This window comes from Mytilus californianus, unplaced genomic scaffold (genome assembly GCF_021869535.1).
Source record: "Mytilus californianus isolate M0D057914Y unplaced genomic scaffold, xbMytCali1.0.p SCAF_1, whole genome shotgun sequence".
Taxonomy (NCBI): Eukaryota; Metazoa; Mollusca; class Bivalvia; order Mytilida; family Mytilidae; genus Mytilus; species Mytilus californianus.
Genome location: NW_026262581.1, coordinates 53,258,666 through 53,276,876, shown reverse-complemented (window position 1 = coordinate 53,276,876; position 18,211 = coordinate 53,258,666). Strand labels below are relative to the sequence as shown.

Below are 18,211 nucleotides of genomic sequence, written 5' to 3'. Positions count from 1 at the left end.
GACATCATAGTCATGGCTAAAAATAAACAAAATCCTTAATCAGCAACATTTTACAGTAATATCTAAAAATAAAATTCCTTTGTAACCATAAAAGCCCATTTAAATACATCATGACAGATATTAAAATAGAAAATGACATCATAGTCATGGCTAAACATAGCAAAAACCTTAATCAGCATCATTTAACAGTAATATCTAAAAATAAAAATTTCTTTGCAACCATAAAAGTAAAATAGAAAATGACATCATAATCATAGCTAAAAATAAACAAAAATTTTTTTTATTACCAAATTTTAAATGGAGTTTATTAAACTAAAACAATAAATTTGCAACCATAAAACCCCATTTAAACACATCATAAAAGTATTAAATAATTCAACTACATCATAAGGCTATAAAAATAGAAAATGACTTCATAGTCAAGGCTAAAGGTAAACAAAAAACCTTCATCAGCAAAATTTTATATTGGCAAATTTCCAATGAAGTTTATTATACTAAAATTGTTGGCAAATTTCCAATGCATTTATTAACAATAAAGTTATTGGCAAATTTCCAATTTACATAATTTAAAAGCAGTGTAAGTGAGATATTTAAATGAGTTTGAATTACCAACCTTACACTGCTTTTAAATAATGTTTTGTACTTATTTGTCTATTAACCTGGAAACCCTTGTTTTTTCACCTTTTTTTCCCTTATTATTTAAAGGTTTGAGCCATAACCCTACCCCAAAGCCAATTCTTAAATTCCAATGTAACCTAAATTTACAATATACATAACTTCAATTTAAGTTTTTGATAAAATCAAACCACATCATTATTATTTGCTTTTATATCTAAATCAGAAATAATTAACCAACTTTAAGTGGAAAATTTTCACACATCATGCCCCCCCAAACTCAATCCCAGCCTTCAGTTTGTGGTATGGTACCTTGCAGTACAATTTCACAGAGATCCAATTACTTAAACACAATTAATTGTTGGAAACTAAAAAAAAATGCTTATTTTTAACCCCTTTTTTAGCCCCTTATTCCTAAACATTTGAGCAATTATCCCCCAAACTCAATTCCAACTTTCTCTTTGTGATCAGAATTAACCAACTTAAAATGGAAAATTTTAAAGAAAAAAAAAAGGAAAAAAAATCCCCCCCCCCCAAAATTTTTTGACCCACTTCCCTTTGTGGTATGGTACCTTTAAGTACAATTTCAGAGAAATCCATACACTTGAACACAAGTTAATGTCTGGAAACTAAAAAAATGCTTATTTTTGCCCCCTTTTTTGGCCACTTATTAATAAATGTTTTGGGCAAACATTTTACAATAATATTTAAAACTGAAATTAATTTGTAACCTTAAAATTATATAGAAAATGACATCATAGTCATAGCTAAAAATAAACAAACTATTGGTAAATTTCCAATGGAGTTTATTATATTAAAACAATAAATTTGCAACCATAAAAGCGCATTAAAATACATCATAAAAGTATTAAAAAAAATTTAACTACATCATAAGGCTATTAAAATAGAAAATGACATCATAGTCAGACTAAAGGTAAACAAAAAACCTTCATCAGCAAAATTTTATATTGGCAAATTTCCAATGAAGTTTATTATACTAAAATAATTGGCAAATTTCCAATTTACATAATTCAAACATAGTGCAGGTGAGATATTTAAATGAGTTTGAATTACCAACCTTACACTGCTTTTAAATAATGTTCTTTACTCAATTATTTGTCTATTAAAATGGAAACCCTAGTTTTTTAACCTTTTTTCCCCTTATTCCTTAAACGAAAAAAAATAATTACCCCTTTTTTGACCCCCCCCCCCCCCTATGATTCATCACCCCCCCTTCCCCCCCAAACCAAGCTCAATAACAGCCTTGCCTTTGTGGTATGGTACCTTGTAATACAATTTTAGAGAGATCCATACACTTGAACACAAGTTATTGTCTAGAAACTAAAAAATGCTTATTTTTCACCCCTTTTTAGGCCCCTTATTACTAAACGTTTTGGGCAATTACCACAAAACTCAATTCCAGCTTTCCCTTTGCAAAATGGAACCTTGTAGTAAAATTTCAGAAAGATCCATACACTTACACACAAGTTATTGTCATGAAACTAGAAAAATGCTTGTTTTTTTCCCCCTTTTGGCCCCTTATTCCTAAAATTTCGAGGAAATTAACCCCAAAATCAATCCCATCATCGACCCTTTGTGATATGGAATCTTGTAGTACAATGTCAAAGAGATCCATACAATAACACACAAGTTATGTCTGGAAGTTACAAAAATGCTTATTTTCGGCCCCTTTTTGGCCCCTAATTATTTAACTGTTGGTACCATAACCCCCAAAATCAATCCCCACCTTCCTATTGTGGTATTGAACCTTATGGTAAAATTTCATAGAGATCCATTCACTTAAACTAAAGTTAGAGTGCGAAAACCATTGTGTATTCGGACGACGACGACGCCGGACGACGACGACGACGACGACGACGACGACGCCAACGTCATACCAATATACGACCACAAAATTTTTTTTGCGGTCGTATAAAAACTACATTTTGACAAATTATTAAAAAATTCTATGGATTTTAATAAAGACATCCACCTTAATATGCAGAAATCAGTCATGAAAAGCAATAAACACATAATGGAATTTGATTCTGTGACATTCATGGAAGAAATAATAGATTAATAAAGTTCTTACGTTTTCTTCATCGGTGACCAGAAAGTTTTTGGATTCTCTCTGTTGATAGTCAAGAACCTTTTCACTACAGTCTGGCCAAACACAAACAATGTGTGAAAAATTTTGAAATCTTGCTGCTTGGTAGGCATACACAATGTGACAACCAAATAAAGAGGGAAGAAGCCTTCCATATTCTCCCCTGAGCAGTGTTTTACATTCTATGGCAACACTTTCACATATAAGCTGTAAAAAAAAGAAAAAAACTTCTCAAATATAAATCTTAAGCATGAAATAAATTAATAAAGAGAATAGAAGAAAAGAAGCATTTATTCAATCCAAATGTTTCAGTTGCAATTAACAGAATTAATCATGAATGCATTACTGTAATATCCAAATTCTTTGTTTAAGGTCAATTCTACAGTGATAATTGGGATGGCTATTGTGAAATTGCTCATTTATTTAAACCTAAATTGCCAAGTAAGAACTCGTGTTTATATGTTGGCAAGTCACATAAATCATGCTGTTACTTGAGCAATTAAGATTTCAAATCTTGACATTTTTTACATAATTATTGATGAAAAAAATAAGACCCCGTTCACACTAGCATTTTTCTTTTATCGATCTAATTTGAATCGATCTAAATAAAACCAGTCAGCGTTGACATTATCTTTAATCACAACGATCTCTATCGGTCTAATCTGAACCAGTGCGTTCACACTACAATTTAAAATGCAATTGATCTGACCTTATTACCTGTAAAACAGTAAACATTGTGTATAAATAGAACTAATTTATCAAATTGATGTGTTGATACACTGATACACACACTTGAAAAAAAAAATTGGGTGAAGTTATTGTTTCTCTTGAATCACAAGTTCAAATTTTGATACTGGTGTTCTTGCAGTTTTCTTTGATTTTGAAACAAAAAACTAGCAACGAAGTTACAACACGACGAAATACTGCGGTTCCTGAAAACAAAAAAATCAACTAAAAAAAGAAGACACAGATTTCGCAAATTTATGCAACGGCGAAGACAACATGTTTTCAGTTTGTTTTTACGTGCATGTACACAAAGGTCTGTTAACAGAGAAATATGGGTTAAACAACTAACCATTGATATAGTTGTGCTGCTATACATGCGCATACATTATTTTCGATTCAATCGTACTAGTTTAAACCGATCTCTGCGTTCACATTTAAAGTAAGATCAGTTCACTTTAGATCGATTCAAACTAAACTACCTCTTTTGGTGTTTTAGTTTAGACCAATTGAAGATCGATTCAATGCGTTCACATTGGCCCTTAAATCGATCTAAAGTGAACCGATCTAGTTTAAATCGATCTGAATGTCCTAGTGTGAACGGGGTCTAAAAAGAAAGTATTGCCCACACGTTTTTTGTATTACTGCACTATTAGGTTGACATTATTATTTGACTATGAAGCTGGCAAGGAATTTCCTTCATCCAGTAATTCAGTCCATTCTTTCAGTGAAATAAACAGGAATAACCAGACTTACTACAACCATAAAAAAAGCTAAAGAGCCAACAAATTTTTCACTTTTGCCTATGTTTAAATGCGTTGTTTTGTGTATTTTCGGTTGTGAGGGATGTTAAAATTCCCTGCCACCTCCGGCCTGTGTTTTTGTTAGATGTTTTTCTGCTTTGTATGGGTCTGATGAGTTAAATCCATTTCAACTGATTCTTATAGTTTTTTCTTATGTAGTACTGTTACACCACTATCCCAGGTTAGGGGAGGGTTGATGCCTTCAAACATGTTTAAACCTACCACATTCTGTATATGCCTGTCCCAAGTCAGAAGCCTGTAGTTCAATAGTTGTTGTTGGTTCATGTCTGTCATATTTGTCTTTTTGTAAATTGGTTGGTTATATAGTAATTTAGGCTATAGTTTTCTCAATTGAATTGTTTCATATTTTTCATGTCAAGGCCTTTTATAGCAGACTGTATGGTATGGGTTTTCTCATTATTGTAGGCTGTATGGTTGACTATAATTACTTACATCCAATTCAATTGAACTATGTGGATAGTTGTCTCATTGGCAATCATACCACATCTCCTTATTTTCATACAAGTTAACTTACATTACATTCATTCTCAGTTTGAACTGGGTAAACCATAAAAACAAAATCTCTAATATAGCATCGAAGGATGTCTTGTGTGGTGACCTCTTCCATACTCAACAACAGTCTTCCTAATGGAAAATCTTGAAATATGTCAGCAGCTTTAAGGGCTACATTTATAAGGTCATCTGGTAGGGGGAAAAAAACAGAAACTATTACAAATGTTTAACAAATATTATTAACACAATTAAGATACTAAATTATTGGTTCCCTATAAAGGCTTTTTACAGTGAACTAGACTTTTAAAAACAAATTCTTTATTTCTTTTTTTTTCACTTTTTCATTTTTTTCATTTGTTTTTTGTTTTTTTTTCTATTTTTTAATTTTTTTATAAAACTTTATTTCACGATTTTGGAGGAGTACATATTATACACAACTGCTTACTATACATGGCTAAATACAATAAGTAAAAGAATGGTCATCTGTTTTTTTGGAATCAAATTTTTAAGGAACAAACGTTTATACAATTAAACCCTCTTTTAAGAAAAAAATATGATGTCTATTTACCACCTTTAGGTTTCAGTGAGCTGATTGATATATTTAATCATACAAAGGATTTCATCTATAAATTTTTTCTGAGATGACACGTTATTTGCACAATGTTGGGACTCAGAGGATTTTTTCTCAAAAGAATTGTTGACCTCCCCTAGGACTGAGTTTCTGAGAAATAACTTAATACTAGCAGATTTCTGTTATGATCTATTTTTCTTTAGATGTAGTAAAAATATAATTGGGACAAGGCTGATTCCAAATTTATTTCTAAATATTATCAAAAGACAGGGGCAAATGGCAGTGTCGAAACATAATTTTTTTAAATTGATCATTCATGACTTTGATTTACTTACCACTTTCTTGTAGAGTTTTTTTGGTATTGACTAATACTTCATCAATCTGGTTGTAAATCAACCAAGAGAAAGGCATTACAGCAGAGAAAACCCTGCCAGTAGATGATGTTGTTTTCACAACATATTCTGAGAGTTCCTGTTGCTGTTTTGGAGACACAATTGTTGTATAGTTTAATTGTGTCAATTCAGGATCATTAATGATCTGGAGCCAAAGTTCTGTCTGCCATTTTTGTTTCTGTTCTTCATTTCTGATCAGAATATCTAAGTTCCTATTTGTGTCTATAAACGAAATTATTCCTGCTAAAATGGGAACAACTTTTGATTCCAAAAACTGACTGACACATTCCCTGCAAAGAGAAAAATCTACAATCTAGCATTGTCATTAAAGATAACATTATGATAACACTCTTAATTCAAAATCAAAGTATGTTGTTTTTTTGCATATTTTTTTACTTTCCACTAGACAATAAACAAGACGAATACCAGATCTAAACAATAAAAGACAATTATATACGGATACATCAATCTCAGACCAGATTATCGATTCCCAACCCATATCCTACTGGATCTATTTTAGCCTTCAAACAAGTTAAGCATGAGTTGTGTCCCTTGGTCAGACAAACTTCCAGTATTTGTTTTAGTCAGACTTAAGGATGTGTATCTAAGTGAAATTAAAATAAACTAGAAATTTAAAATTGATACTATAAGTCTGAAAAGCATTAGTTAAGGGACAAAATAAGCTAAACATTTTGATAGGTTATGGAAGTCCTTTTCGAGATATTTAAGTTTTAAACAATGGAGGGAAAGGCTGACTCAGACTTTTACCTTATGTTTGCATTGGTATTATTTGGGTCTCAAATCAAAAGAAAAGAAATCTAGAATCTGCTTTAACTTTTGTAAATGAAACATTCATGAGCTATTGAAGTCTTATATGAAAAGAAAAATGGGTGTTATGGGGCAAAATATTTATACCCTATATTGTAGGAAAAAAACCAAGGAGTCAGAATATCTGACACTAATGTCTAAACCTCACCTAAGTATATCCTAGACTAGTAAGTCCAAACATTTCTCTGGTCTGGACAACTTTGAGATAACCAGAGTCAACTGAACTAACAAAGTCAATAAGTGCATGATATCATTTACCCAAATGCATACTTTATCAGTATAATGCAACTTATCACAAAACTCATATCTTAGTACCCTAGATATGAAACGTTGATATTAATTTTATCTAAATGAGTAAAGAATGAAATTAGGTCAACCTTGTCTACTTTTTGCTGACCTTCTAATAAAAACACAATATAAAATACTAAAATGGACACAATATTTTGTATTGTAATGATATCATTAAAATGTTTGAAATTAAGTAAAGAGAAGTAATTGACAGTAAAAATTATTCCTGTGCACCAATTTTCAAAGCCAACTCTTTTTTCTGATGCTTTTTCATATCATTACTGACCTGAATGTTCCAGCCTTGGTAATATTTTCTGGTCTAGAGGCCAATACAGATAACCAGTTAGATGAAGTTGTTGTATCAAAGTTTTCTTCTCGTTCTCTGATGATCTTATTTGTGTGTTCAGCAATTCCTGACAGAACTGTCTTTCTTTCCTCTGTAAAACATTAAATATAATAATATTATATAATATAATATATTACACTTTTTACACCCAAATCTTTACAGGCGATCACTTATCAACTGGTCAGCTCAATTTGAATTACACCAAGATGAAATTCAACATTTTAACAAATGTTTATTGAACAGATTTATAATTGTTTTCATAAAAAATCAATATTCATGAAAATTTTCAAAACACGTCATAATTCAATTGAATGTTGAAATAAAAGAACAATTGTTGATAAAAATATAAATGACATTGATCTATTTTATGTAAAAGAGCACCAAATCAAGTTCATCAATACATAAAAAGTATACATTGGCAATTCAAACTATTTGAGATGACCTTAACTTTTAGATAATAGAAATATTGACACTATGAATATTGATGCATTATTCCTACATAAGCCAAATGTTTTTCTTAAAATTCTCCTTTTCTTTATAAGTCTTAGTATACATGCACACAACATTTGACCAGCTTTGATACTATAACTGCCAATGAATTTTTACTGGATAATATTTTTGTTCGCTATGGAGATTCCGTATATCGTCAAGTTATCGGAATTCCAATGGGGACTAACTGTGCACCATTTATTGCAGACCTGTTTCTGTATTGTTATGAGTTACAATTTATGACTAAAATCAGAAAAGACCCATTGAAACAACATCTGATACAAAAATTTCATAACACTTTTAGATATTTGGATGATATATTGTCTCTCAATAATGACAACTTCAGTATGTACACTAAAGAGATTTATCCTGCTGAACTGACTTTAAATAAAGCTAATACTAACAATGAACACTGCCCTTTCCTGGATTTTGATATCTATATCTTTAACTTGAAGCTTAATACCAAAATTTATGCTAAAAGAGATGATTTTTCATTTCCTATTGTTAATCATCCTATTTTAGATGGTGACGTTCCCTTGTCACCATCTTATGGTATTTATATATCTTAACTTGTTCGATTCGCTCATGCATGTAACAACATATTTGATTTTAACGAAAGAAATCTCTGTTTTACTGAAAAATTATTACACCAGGGTTTTCGATATCACAAACTAGTCAAAACATTTACTAAATTTTATCATCGGTACACGGACATCATTTGTTAATATAAATCAACATGCAGACATCTTATATGTTCAGGTATTTCACATCCAATCTTTTATGGTAATATTCTTTACAAAGCACAAAAATGTCGGCTTTCACCTCAAAAGCTAACCAAACCTTTAAACAGACTTATTCAGAAGGGATATAGTTACGATACTGTTGTTAGGTCATTAAAGATGGCATATTTTGGTATTAATATTGATTCACTCATTGGGTCTTTGCATCGGAAATAAACACATTTATTCTAAAACCAGTTGTTGGCATGATACAGGTTATGTTCTTCTCATATATTTTATGATGGTATGATACTAAACCCCTAACGGGAGGGAATGTTGTGCTTGATTTTCATATGATGAAGACATAATCTTTCAATCAGTTTAATTGAGGTCCGGAGCTGGCATGTCAGTAACTGCTAGTAGCCATTTGTTAATTTATGTATCATTGTCATTTTGCTTCATTTCTTTTGTTACCTATTCTGACATTGGACTCAAGACTTCTTTGAAACTGATTTTTACTGTGCGTATTGCTATGTGTTTGTTTATTCTCCATTGGCTGAAGGTATAGGGGAGGGTTGAGATCTCACAAAACATGTTTAACTGCATTTTTGCACATGTCCCAAGTCAGGAGCCTCTGGCCTTTTTTGGTCTTGTATGTTTTTTTAATTTTAGTTTATTTATATGTTTGGAAGTTTAGTATGACGTCCATTTTCCCTGAACTATAAAAAAGAAGATGTGGTATGATTGCCAATGAGACAACTCTCCACAAGAGACCAAATGACACAGAAATTAATAACTATAGGTCACCATACGGCCTTCAACAATGAGCAAAGCCCATACTGCACAGTCAGCTATAAAAGGCCCCGAAATGACAATGTAAAACAATTCAACGAGAAAACTAACGGCCTAATTTATGTACAAAAAATGTACGAAAAAAAAAGAAATGTGTAACACATAAACAAACGACAACCACTGAATTACAGGCTTCTGACTTGGGACAGGCACATACATACAGAATGTGGCGGGGTTAAACATGTTAGCAGGATCCCAACCCTCCCCCTAACCTGGGACAGTGGTGTTACAGTACAACATAAGAACAAACTATAAAAATCAGTTGAAAGAGGCTTAACTCATCAGATGGATAAAAATACAAATACTACAAATACAAGTGGATGTGGCAGGGTACTTGTACATCCAAACAACAAAAAGACACTAAGTACAGATCAGAGTGTACTCGCAGTTACTGACAGCTAGTTCAAAGCCACTAACAACTAATAAAAATAATCATGCATCTAAGACTAAATTATCAATCCGTACACATCCAACATCCAATGGATTTAGTTTAAAGACGTCATAAACAGTCAGAGAAAAACATGTACACATTTTTATTTAGGGGCCAGCTGAAGCCCGACTCTGGGTGAGGGATTTTCTCGCTGTGTTGAAGACCCATTGGTGGCCTTCGGCTGTTATCTGCTCTTTGGTCTTTGTTCAGGTTGTTGTCTCTTTGACATATTCCCCATTTCCATTCTCAATTTTAATGTATACCCATACCTGCCAACCCTCCCGCGCAAACGACGAAATTCCAGATATCTCCCGCTTGCCGGTCCGCTCCCACACGGGAGTATAGAATCTCCCGCTTTTGGATATTTTGACCTGGAATTACCCGCATTCGTAATTCTCTGGCTTTTTCATTACTTTCAATAGAAATAAATAAACAATCGGCGATCATTTGAAAACTTTGGTCAGTAGTTTTTATGTTCGATATATAAGTAATCAAAATTCAGTTCTGCTATGTCAACTCCAACAAGATAGAGGTCTTTGTCTGGACCAAGCGACAGTGTAAAAAAGAAAGAAGAAATAGATAACTGCAAATTGAAATGTCAAGCAGATTTGAATGAAAGATTTTCTATTTTTACGACCAAGTTCACCTGGCAATGAATCTTTTTGCACATCATGTTCAATCAACTTTTCTTCTGGTGGTCTGTACGATGTTTGAAAACATGCTTAGTGTGAAACTCACATCAAAATCAAAATATGGAATGTTATGAGTTATGAGACTCGGAGGTATTGAAAAAGGCTAAAAAAAACCCCACTTTGTATAGATTATTATAATATAACCATGATTTGAAGAAATAAAGTCTATTCATTAACTCTTTTTGGTGTTTTGTAGAAGAATACTTAAACAGGTCATACATTTAACTTGAGAATGTCGTTCGCGCAAAATATCCCCCTCAGCTATGACAGATGAGGGGGAGATCTCCCTCTTTGAAGGTTTCAGAGGTTGGCAGGTATCTATACCCCACTCCTAATTCAAAGTATTAGAGCACAGTACTCTTTTTCTTAACTATTCTTAGTATAAATGCACACAACAAGCTAAGTATACTAGTAGTTCAAAGTATTAAATACAGGTTAAAAAAAAGGAAATACATGTTTGACAGACCTAAAAATCGCCACCCACATCAAGTTGTTGACCAAACAGGAAGTTATTCTGTCCAATAGTAATAGAGCAACATGTGACAAAAAAATTCAAGTTAATTTAACATATTGAAAAATTTCAAATAATGGCAAACTGGAACTAAGCGTCTGAAAATCTGAAATATGCTCATACATTAAAACTCCCATTCTGATATTTGATGCAATTATCTGTATGCAGATTTTCTTGGACTCTTTTTTTATCCATTCTTCAATAATTGCATTAATAATTGTACACAATTATTTCTGAATTTACAATACCTTACTCCTAGATTGGATGTTTTACTTCTAGCTTACCATGACTATTTTCAAGCAGTCTTAAAACAATGTTAAGTCTTTCAGTTGTGCGTCCAGATGTATGTCCAGAGTCTGTAGGAGGATCTTTTAAACAGGCCAGTGCTTTAAGTACACAACTCCTGATAAACTTATTGATGTGAAATTCTTTTTGTTCAAATAGCTCAGGTTCATATTTATCTCCTTCATATGTTTGTAATTCAGATTCTTCTAAAGTTTCTACTTTTTCACTGGTTTGTTTCACTTCCTGTTTTGAGCTTGAAAGTATTTCACCGGCCGACTTGTCACACATGTCACATAATGGTGGAATAACTGTGGAAATTCGTAAGTCATCTATATGGACAGAATGCCACAATCCACACTAGAATGAAAAAATACATAACTCATGCATTACTATACTATCAACAAGATATTAAAGCTTTAAACTATAGGATGCTAAAGAGAAGTGAATAACAGGCATATTAATACAGAAAAGATAAAGTACTTCTTTGACTCTTACAAAAATATTATTTCAAAACATATACACTAATTACAGGATACACAACTGTATTTCAGAGTGAAAAAGTAAAAAAACAGAAGCATGTGAGGAAATTTGATTTATTAAACTATAGTTTATACACAACACAATTTATCTTCTATCTAGAGTTTAGAAGCCTCTGTCAATCTATTTTTAGATTCTATTATTGTTTACTACTAGAGGGGGTATGTGTTTTGATGACCTCATTATCAGATTGACAAACTTACCTACACGTGTATCATATGTATGTTAATCAGCTATTATTTACTGTTTTCGAACCATATTCGAAAATCTATTTAGTATCCGTATGTTAACAATCAATTGACATGGATATACGTTTCTTTGAAATAGTGCTTGGATATTGTTCATTTGATTGAGTAATGATTATCTCCTCAACGTATCACTTTTCCAAGTGTGCCATGGGTAACCCCCAGGTAACAGAAACATTCGTCTTATGATCCAGAACTTTCGAAACTGGAATTAAACTAGATTTCGTGCAGAGCTGAGAACAAAGGACATTAAATGCCCAACTATCGCTAGGAGAATGGCTTATTGACTTTAGTTCGATTTTTGAAACCTTCGGCCATGACAGCATGTTAGAAGTTACATCTCAATTGACCAGTGCGCGATCCCACAATGCACCGCAAAAAAATGTAAACAAATAACAATTATGGGATTAGAACGACAAAGAGTAAACTTTCGTTCAACGTTTTAATCTACAGCTTTGAATAAATAATTATCTGTTTGTCAAACAATATTCCAAATGACAGTATCATTACATAAGCCCGCTAGTTTTGGGTTGGCCAGTTTTAACTACTTTGTCGGCGGCAGTCAACAATTCCATATCCAACAGCACCTACGGCACTCGTAGATCATACACTACACATTGGGGTTTACCATTCTACTGCAGCAGGGAGTGAAGAACAGCATGGAGATTGGAGGACACGTATAGGATATGCATATATATGTCTGCACTTCTTTAAGATATGCAACTGAATATATTGTATTGGTGGAAACTTTGCCTTTGTTAAGTATAAGTAATATTTATATATTTTATTAATAAACAAAACATACATCTCCTTATATCAGGATTAACAGCAGTTACATAGTATAAATAATACTATATATTATATTTAATATATTTCAGCACATAGTAGCACACATTATTTATATCTCTATTCTAGATTACTCTACACCTTCCGGGATCTCCCTAGGTGAATATTTTGTACAGTATAAGTAATAAATATGTATTTATATGTATTATATTTCAGCACATACTAGCACACAGTATTTATATCTCTATTCTAGATTGCTCCACACCTGCTGGGATCACTCCAGGTGAACATTTCGTGCAGTATTAGTCATCAATATGTATTTATATGTATATATTTCAGCACATAGTACATGTAGCACACAGTATTTATCATGTTTATATCTCTATTCTAGATTGCTCCACACCTGCTGGCATCTCCCCAGGTGGACATTTCATACAGTAAAGTAATAAATTGTATTATATTTCAGGTCGTTCATTCTCTTTATATATATTGCACTAAGTCATTCATTCTCTTTATATATATCGTTCTACACCTGCTGGATCGCCACAGGTCAATCATTCATTCTCTTTATATATATTGCACTACACCTGCTGGATCGCCACAGGTCATTCATTTACTTTATATATATTGAACTACACCTGCTGGATCGCCACAGGTCATTCATTCACTTATATATATTGAACTACACCTGCTGGATCGCCACAGGTCGTTCAGTCTCTTTATATATATTGCATTACACCTGCTGGATCGCCACAGGTCATTCATTCTCTTTATATATATTGCACTACACCTGCTGGATCGCCACAGGTCATTCATTCATTTATTTATATGGTACTACACCTGCTGGATCGCCACAGGTTATTCATTCACTTTATATATTGCACTACACCTGCTGGATCGCCACAGGTCATTCAGTCTCTTTATATATATTGCACTACACCTGCTGGATCGCCACAGGTCATTCATTCTCTTTATATATATTGCACACCTGCTGGATCGCCACAGGTCATTCATTCACTTTATATATATTGTACTACACCTGCTGGATCGCCACAGGTTATTCATTCTCTTTATATATATTGCACACCTGCTGGATCGCCACAGGTCATTCATTCTCTTTATATATATTGTACTACACCTGCTGGATCGCCACAGGTCGTTCAGTCTCTTTATATATATTGCATTACACCTGCTGGATCGCCACAGGTCATTCATTCTCTTTATATATATTGCACTACACCTGCTGGATCGCCACAGGTCATTCATTCATTTATTTATATTGTACTACACCTGCTGGATCGCCACAGGTTATTCATTCACTTTATATATTGCACTACACCTGCTGGATCGCCACAGGTCATTCAGTCAGTCTCTTTATATATATTGCACTACACCTGCTGGATCGCCACAGGTCATTCATTCTCTTTATATATATTGCACACCTGCTGGATCGCCACAGGTCATTCATTCACTTTATATATATTGTACTACACCTGCTGGATCGCCACAGGTTATTCATTCTCTTTATATATATTGCACACCTGCTGGATCGCCACAGGTCATTCATTCTCTTTATATATATTGTACTACACCTGCTGGATCGCCACAGGTCATTCATTCTCTTTATATATATTGTACTATACCTGCTGGATCGCCACAGGTCATTCATTCTCTTTATATATATTGCACACCTGCTGGATCGCCACAGGTCATTCATTCACTTTATATATATTGTACTACACCTGCTGGATCGCCACAGGTTATTCATTCTCTTTATATATATTGCACACCTGCTGGATCGCCACAGGTCATTCATTCTCTTTATATATATTGTACTACACCTGCTGGATCGCCACAGGTCATTCATTCTCTTTATATATATTGTACACCTGCTGGATCGCCACAGGTCATTCATTCTCTTTATATATATTGCACACCTGCTGGATTGCCACAGGTCATTCATTCACTTTATATATATTGTACTACACCTGCTGGAATGCCACGGGTTATTCATTCTCTTTATATATATTGTACTACACCTGCTGGATCGCCACAGGTCATTCATTCTCTTTATATATATTGTACTATACCTGCTGGATCGCCACAGGTCATTCATTCTCTTTATATATTGTACACCTGCTGGATCGCCACAGGTCATTCATTCACTTTATATATATTATAATACACCTGATGGATCGCCCCAGGTCGTTCATTCTCTTTGTATATATGGCAATACACCTGCTGGATCGCCACAGGTTGTTTATTATCTTAATAATTACGTATTAATGTATTATATTTAACTCCGCTGGGATCTCCACTTAGATCTCTCTGGAGTATTTTAGGACTACTGGGACTTCCCAGGTCGTTTTTTCTTTTTCTTTATTTACAGAAAAATACAGATACAGATACAGATATTAATAACCTATCGTATTCGGATGCTGCCTTCAGAACAATAGCACCGGAATATAAAGGAAATCAATACCTCGATTCCTGCCATCATAGTATAATGTGTTAGAACGACAGTCACGCAACTTTCGTTAAGCATTAAACGCAACAAGTTTAATCAAATGTACAAGTTTATATCATTTCGAATTAGGGGCATACAGAGTTCCATGAACTGTCTTTCTACTATCACCGAGAACCATTTGATATACTCTATAACACACTGAAAGAATCGGAAAGAATTGCAATTATTATATAGCTAGGTTTTGATATCATTATTTGCTTGTCATAACTACACCACAACAGGGATCGAGCGATTACCTTCTATTTGCATGGAGCAAGATAAACAACTTACATGTAGGCTTCTATGAACAGGCCAACATTTACATCATCCTTATTACAGTGTTTGTACAACATGTTATCAACAGGAGTTTTCCTCACGTTTCATAGATACTGTAACACTGTGCATTTTAACAGCGTTCTTTGGTTCTCTTCGATGAACTGGAAACATTCACTTGTTGAATTAGGGATGTAATCTAAAGTGCCTAGTAATCAGTGATGTTGATATCAGGGTAGTACTTTGCTTTTGGTGTGAAACTTAGAACACCAAGACTGATTACAATTAAAGAACAGTTTGAACCAGTGGTGCCTTAGTATAAGTAACAATTAACTTGAGAATGGGGGCCGTATACTTTCTCCTCCTTTCTTTAAAGTGACTCTGATGCAATGCGTTTATTCCTTATTTGGACAACTCAGTTATGCCTTGGTTATAACTAAAGTTTCGTAGTCATTCTTAAGACAATACATCAGGACTTATAAGAAGTTTATTTGCAAAGATCATGATAAATGTATCATTGAGTCTTTGTCATAGTTTTCTTATAACTAATTTATATTTTTATATGGTATTATTTCTTGGGGGCTTTCACTCATTCATCATTCATTATGAATTCACTCAATTTGGCCTTTATAATTCAAGGGGAATTATACTCCCCCAATTCAATAATACATCAGATGGGTTAATTCCTGCCAGGTCGGTAATTTCTCTAGTCAAGTAGCTTACACCTGCCGGGATCGCCCCAGGTGACATTTCATACAGTTAAGTTTAATTTCTCTAGTCAAGTAGCTCACACCTGCCGGGATCGCCCCAGGTGACATTTCATACAGTTAAGTTTGCTGCAGGGATCTCCCCATCATTGTTATGTATTTAAAAAATTTAAAGGTTAAATTTTCCAATGAATGAGTAGCCCCAAGAAAGCCAATAATGTAACATTTTAAGTTAAAGAAATGTTTATTGTTACATGTATGTTATGGTGTTTAATTTAGATAATGATGTTTAGAGTTATTATGTTATATAATAAAAGTCTTTCTTTAAAATGTGTTGTGTATAAAAGGAAATTTGATTTATTAAATTATAGTTTATACACAACACAATTTATCTTCTATCTAGAGTTTAGAAGCCTCTGTCAATCTATTTTTAGATTCTATTATTGTTTACTACTAGAGGGGGTATGTGTTTTGATGACCTCATTATCAGATTGACAAACTTACCTACACGTGTATCATATGTATGTTAATCAGCTATCCCACCCACCGTCCCCAGCTACTCCAATCTGGGTTTCGAATAATATACTTGTATCTTACCAGTATGTAACTGTTAGTGTATAGATAGATAGTGAAGCTTCATATTGTATGTGTTGAACCTAAGGGATTTTCATTCTAGCCTTTTTAATAATTAACAATGATTTATAACACATTATTGTACATATGATATTGATGTTATGATATTAGTTCTTTAATAATCGTTTTAATCATTAATAACTAACTTAGTCATTAAGTTTAGTTTTATGTATGTACATTGTATATTTAGACTTGTTTTCTCACCAATTTAGAGGCTACTCATATTATGGATAATTGCATCAGGCCTTTATAATTCAAGGGGAATTATACTCCCCCAATTCAATAATACATCAGATGGGTTAATTCCTGCCAGGTCGGTAATTTCTCTAGTCAAGTAGCTTACACCTGCCGGGATCGCCCCAGGTGACATTTCATACAGTTAAGTTTAATTTCTCTAGTCAAGTAGCTCACACCTGCCGGGATCGCCCCAGGTGACATTTCATACAGTTAAGTTTGCTGCAGGGATCTCCCCATCATTGTTATGTATTTAAAAAATTTAAAGGTTAAATTTTCCAATGAATGAGTAGCCCCAAGAAAGCCAATAATGTAACATTTTAAGTTAAAGAAATGTTTATTGTTACATGTATGTTATGGTGTTTAATTTAGATAATGATGTTTAGAGTTATTATGTTATATAATAAAAGTCTTTCTTTAAAATGTGTTGTGTATAAATTATATATTTGAATACAGGATGTGGGTGTATGACAGATCTGATCATGTAAGAAGTCATTTTATTCAGAAGTCCTGGAGAAATGTGTGATGAAAATTTAATCCATTTTAGCTTAGTTCAACATTTTTGAAAAATTGAAGGCAAACATGTAGGTCACTTAAAGATGCTCACACATTATGACTCAATCACTATAAATAAAGCTGCTGATCACTCATAAAGTTATTCATTCTGGATCATTCTGTTCAGTAGTACATCATGATCAGCAAGTAAGAACATTTTTTGTTGGATGAAAGGACAAACGATATAAAGCATTATGTGAATAGTAAATACAAATCAACAATAATGTCAATTTAACACCCACTTAAAAAGATAATGCATTGAAATTGTGAAATTAATCATTCGTGAAAATAAATACAATTCTAGACACAAAGGTCTATTTATTATTAGAGATATTGTTATCCAGAAGCAATTCTTCCCATCATATATTTTATTCCAAGATTAATATGGGTTAATTTACAAAAAGGAAATGAACAAAATACATTAAATGTCAATTTCCACTTTAGATGATGAATGAAGACTTCAAAATTCTAATTTTAAAGTAAGATGGAGAGAATTGCTACCCAGCAAGAACTAATATGTTATTAGAATAAGTTTGGCTATTAAAGATCTTTTCTGTAAATTCTAACAGGA

The 18,211-nt window shown here is 33.0% G+C and overlaps 2 protein-coding genes across 41 annotated transcripts in view; one reads left to right on the top strand and one right to left on the bottom strand.

The window, feature by feature from the left end:
- LOC127723416 (E3 ubiquitin-protein ligase RNF213-like) overlaps nt 1–18,211 on the bottom strand; it is a 135,919-nt gene that overhangs the window by 61,315 nt on the left and 56,393 nt on the right. The window contains exons 39-43 of the mRNA XM_052230074.1: nt 11,164–11,521; nt 7,127–7,277; nt 5,668–6,014; nt 4,784–4,950; nt 2,708–2,929 (exon numbers count right to left, since the gene is read on the bottom strand). Of these exons, the coding sequence (XP_052086034.1) occupies nt 2,708–2,929; nt 4,784–4,950; nt 5,668–6,014; nt 7,127–7,277; nt 11,164–11,521 (1,245 nt within the window). The remainder of the gene's footprint in view (nt 1–2,707; nt 2,930–4,783; nt 4,951–5,667; nt 6,015–7,126; nt 7,278–11,163; nt 11,522–18,211) is intronic.
- Nucleotides 12,528–17,508, top strand: LOC127721264 (uncharacterized). Of its 40 annotated transcripts, XR_007991178.1 has the most exons (5): nt 12,528–13,387; nt 13,738–13,788; nt 13,939–13,989; nt 14,144–14,539; nt 14,886–17,508. XR_007991178.1 is itself a non-coding variant. In XM_052227983.1 (4 exons), the coding sequence occupies exons 1-4, from the start codon at nt 13,561–13,563 to the stop codon at nt 15,030–15,032; spliced, it is 924 nt and encodes a 307-aa protein (XP_052083943.1). In that variant the 5' UTR covers nt 13,556–13,560; the 3' UTR covers nt 15,033–17,508. The 40 variants fall into 40 exon arrangements, 13 of the variants coding, with proteins under 13 accessions (XP_052083943.1, XP_052083932.1, XP_052083965.1 ...); XR_007991153.1 differs by lacking the exon at nt 13,738–13,788 and having other exon boundaries at nt 13,888–13,989; XR_007991144.1 differs by having other exon boundaries at nt 13,738–13,989.

Excerpts from the sequence above, each read along its gene's own strand:
- LOC127721264 (XM_052227944.1), top strand. The coding sequence starts at position 13,561 with ATGGTACTACACCTGCTGGATCGCCACAGGTTATTCATTCACTTTATA. Across the intron at positions 13,990-14,143 it reads CACCTGCTGGATCGCCACAG|GTCATTCATTCTCTTTATAT; the intron begins GTCATTCATTCA and ends GGATCGCCACAG. Across the intron at positions 14,540-14,885 it reads CACCTGCTGGATCGCCACAG|GTCATTCATTCACTTTATAT; the intron begins GTCATTCATTCT and ends GGATCGCCACAG.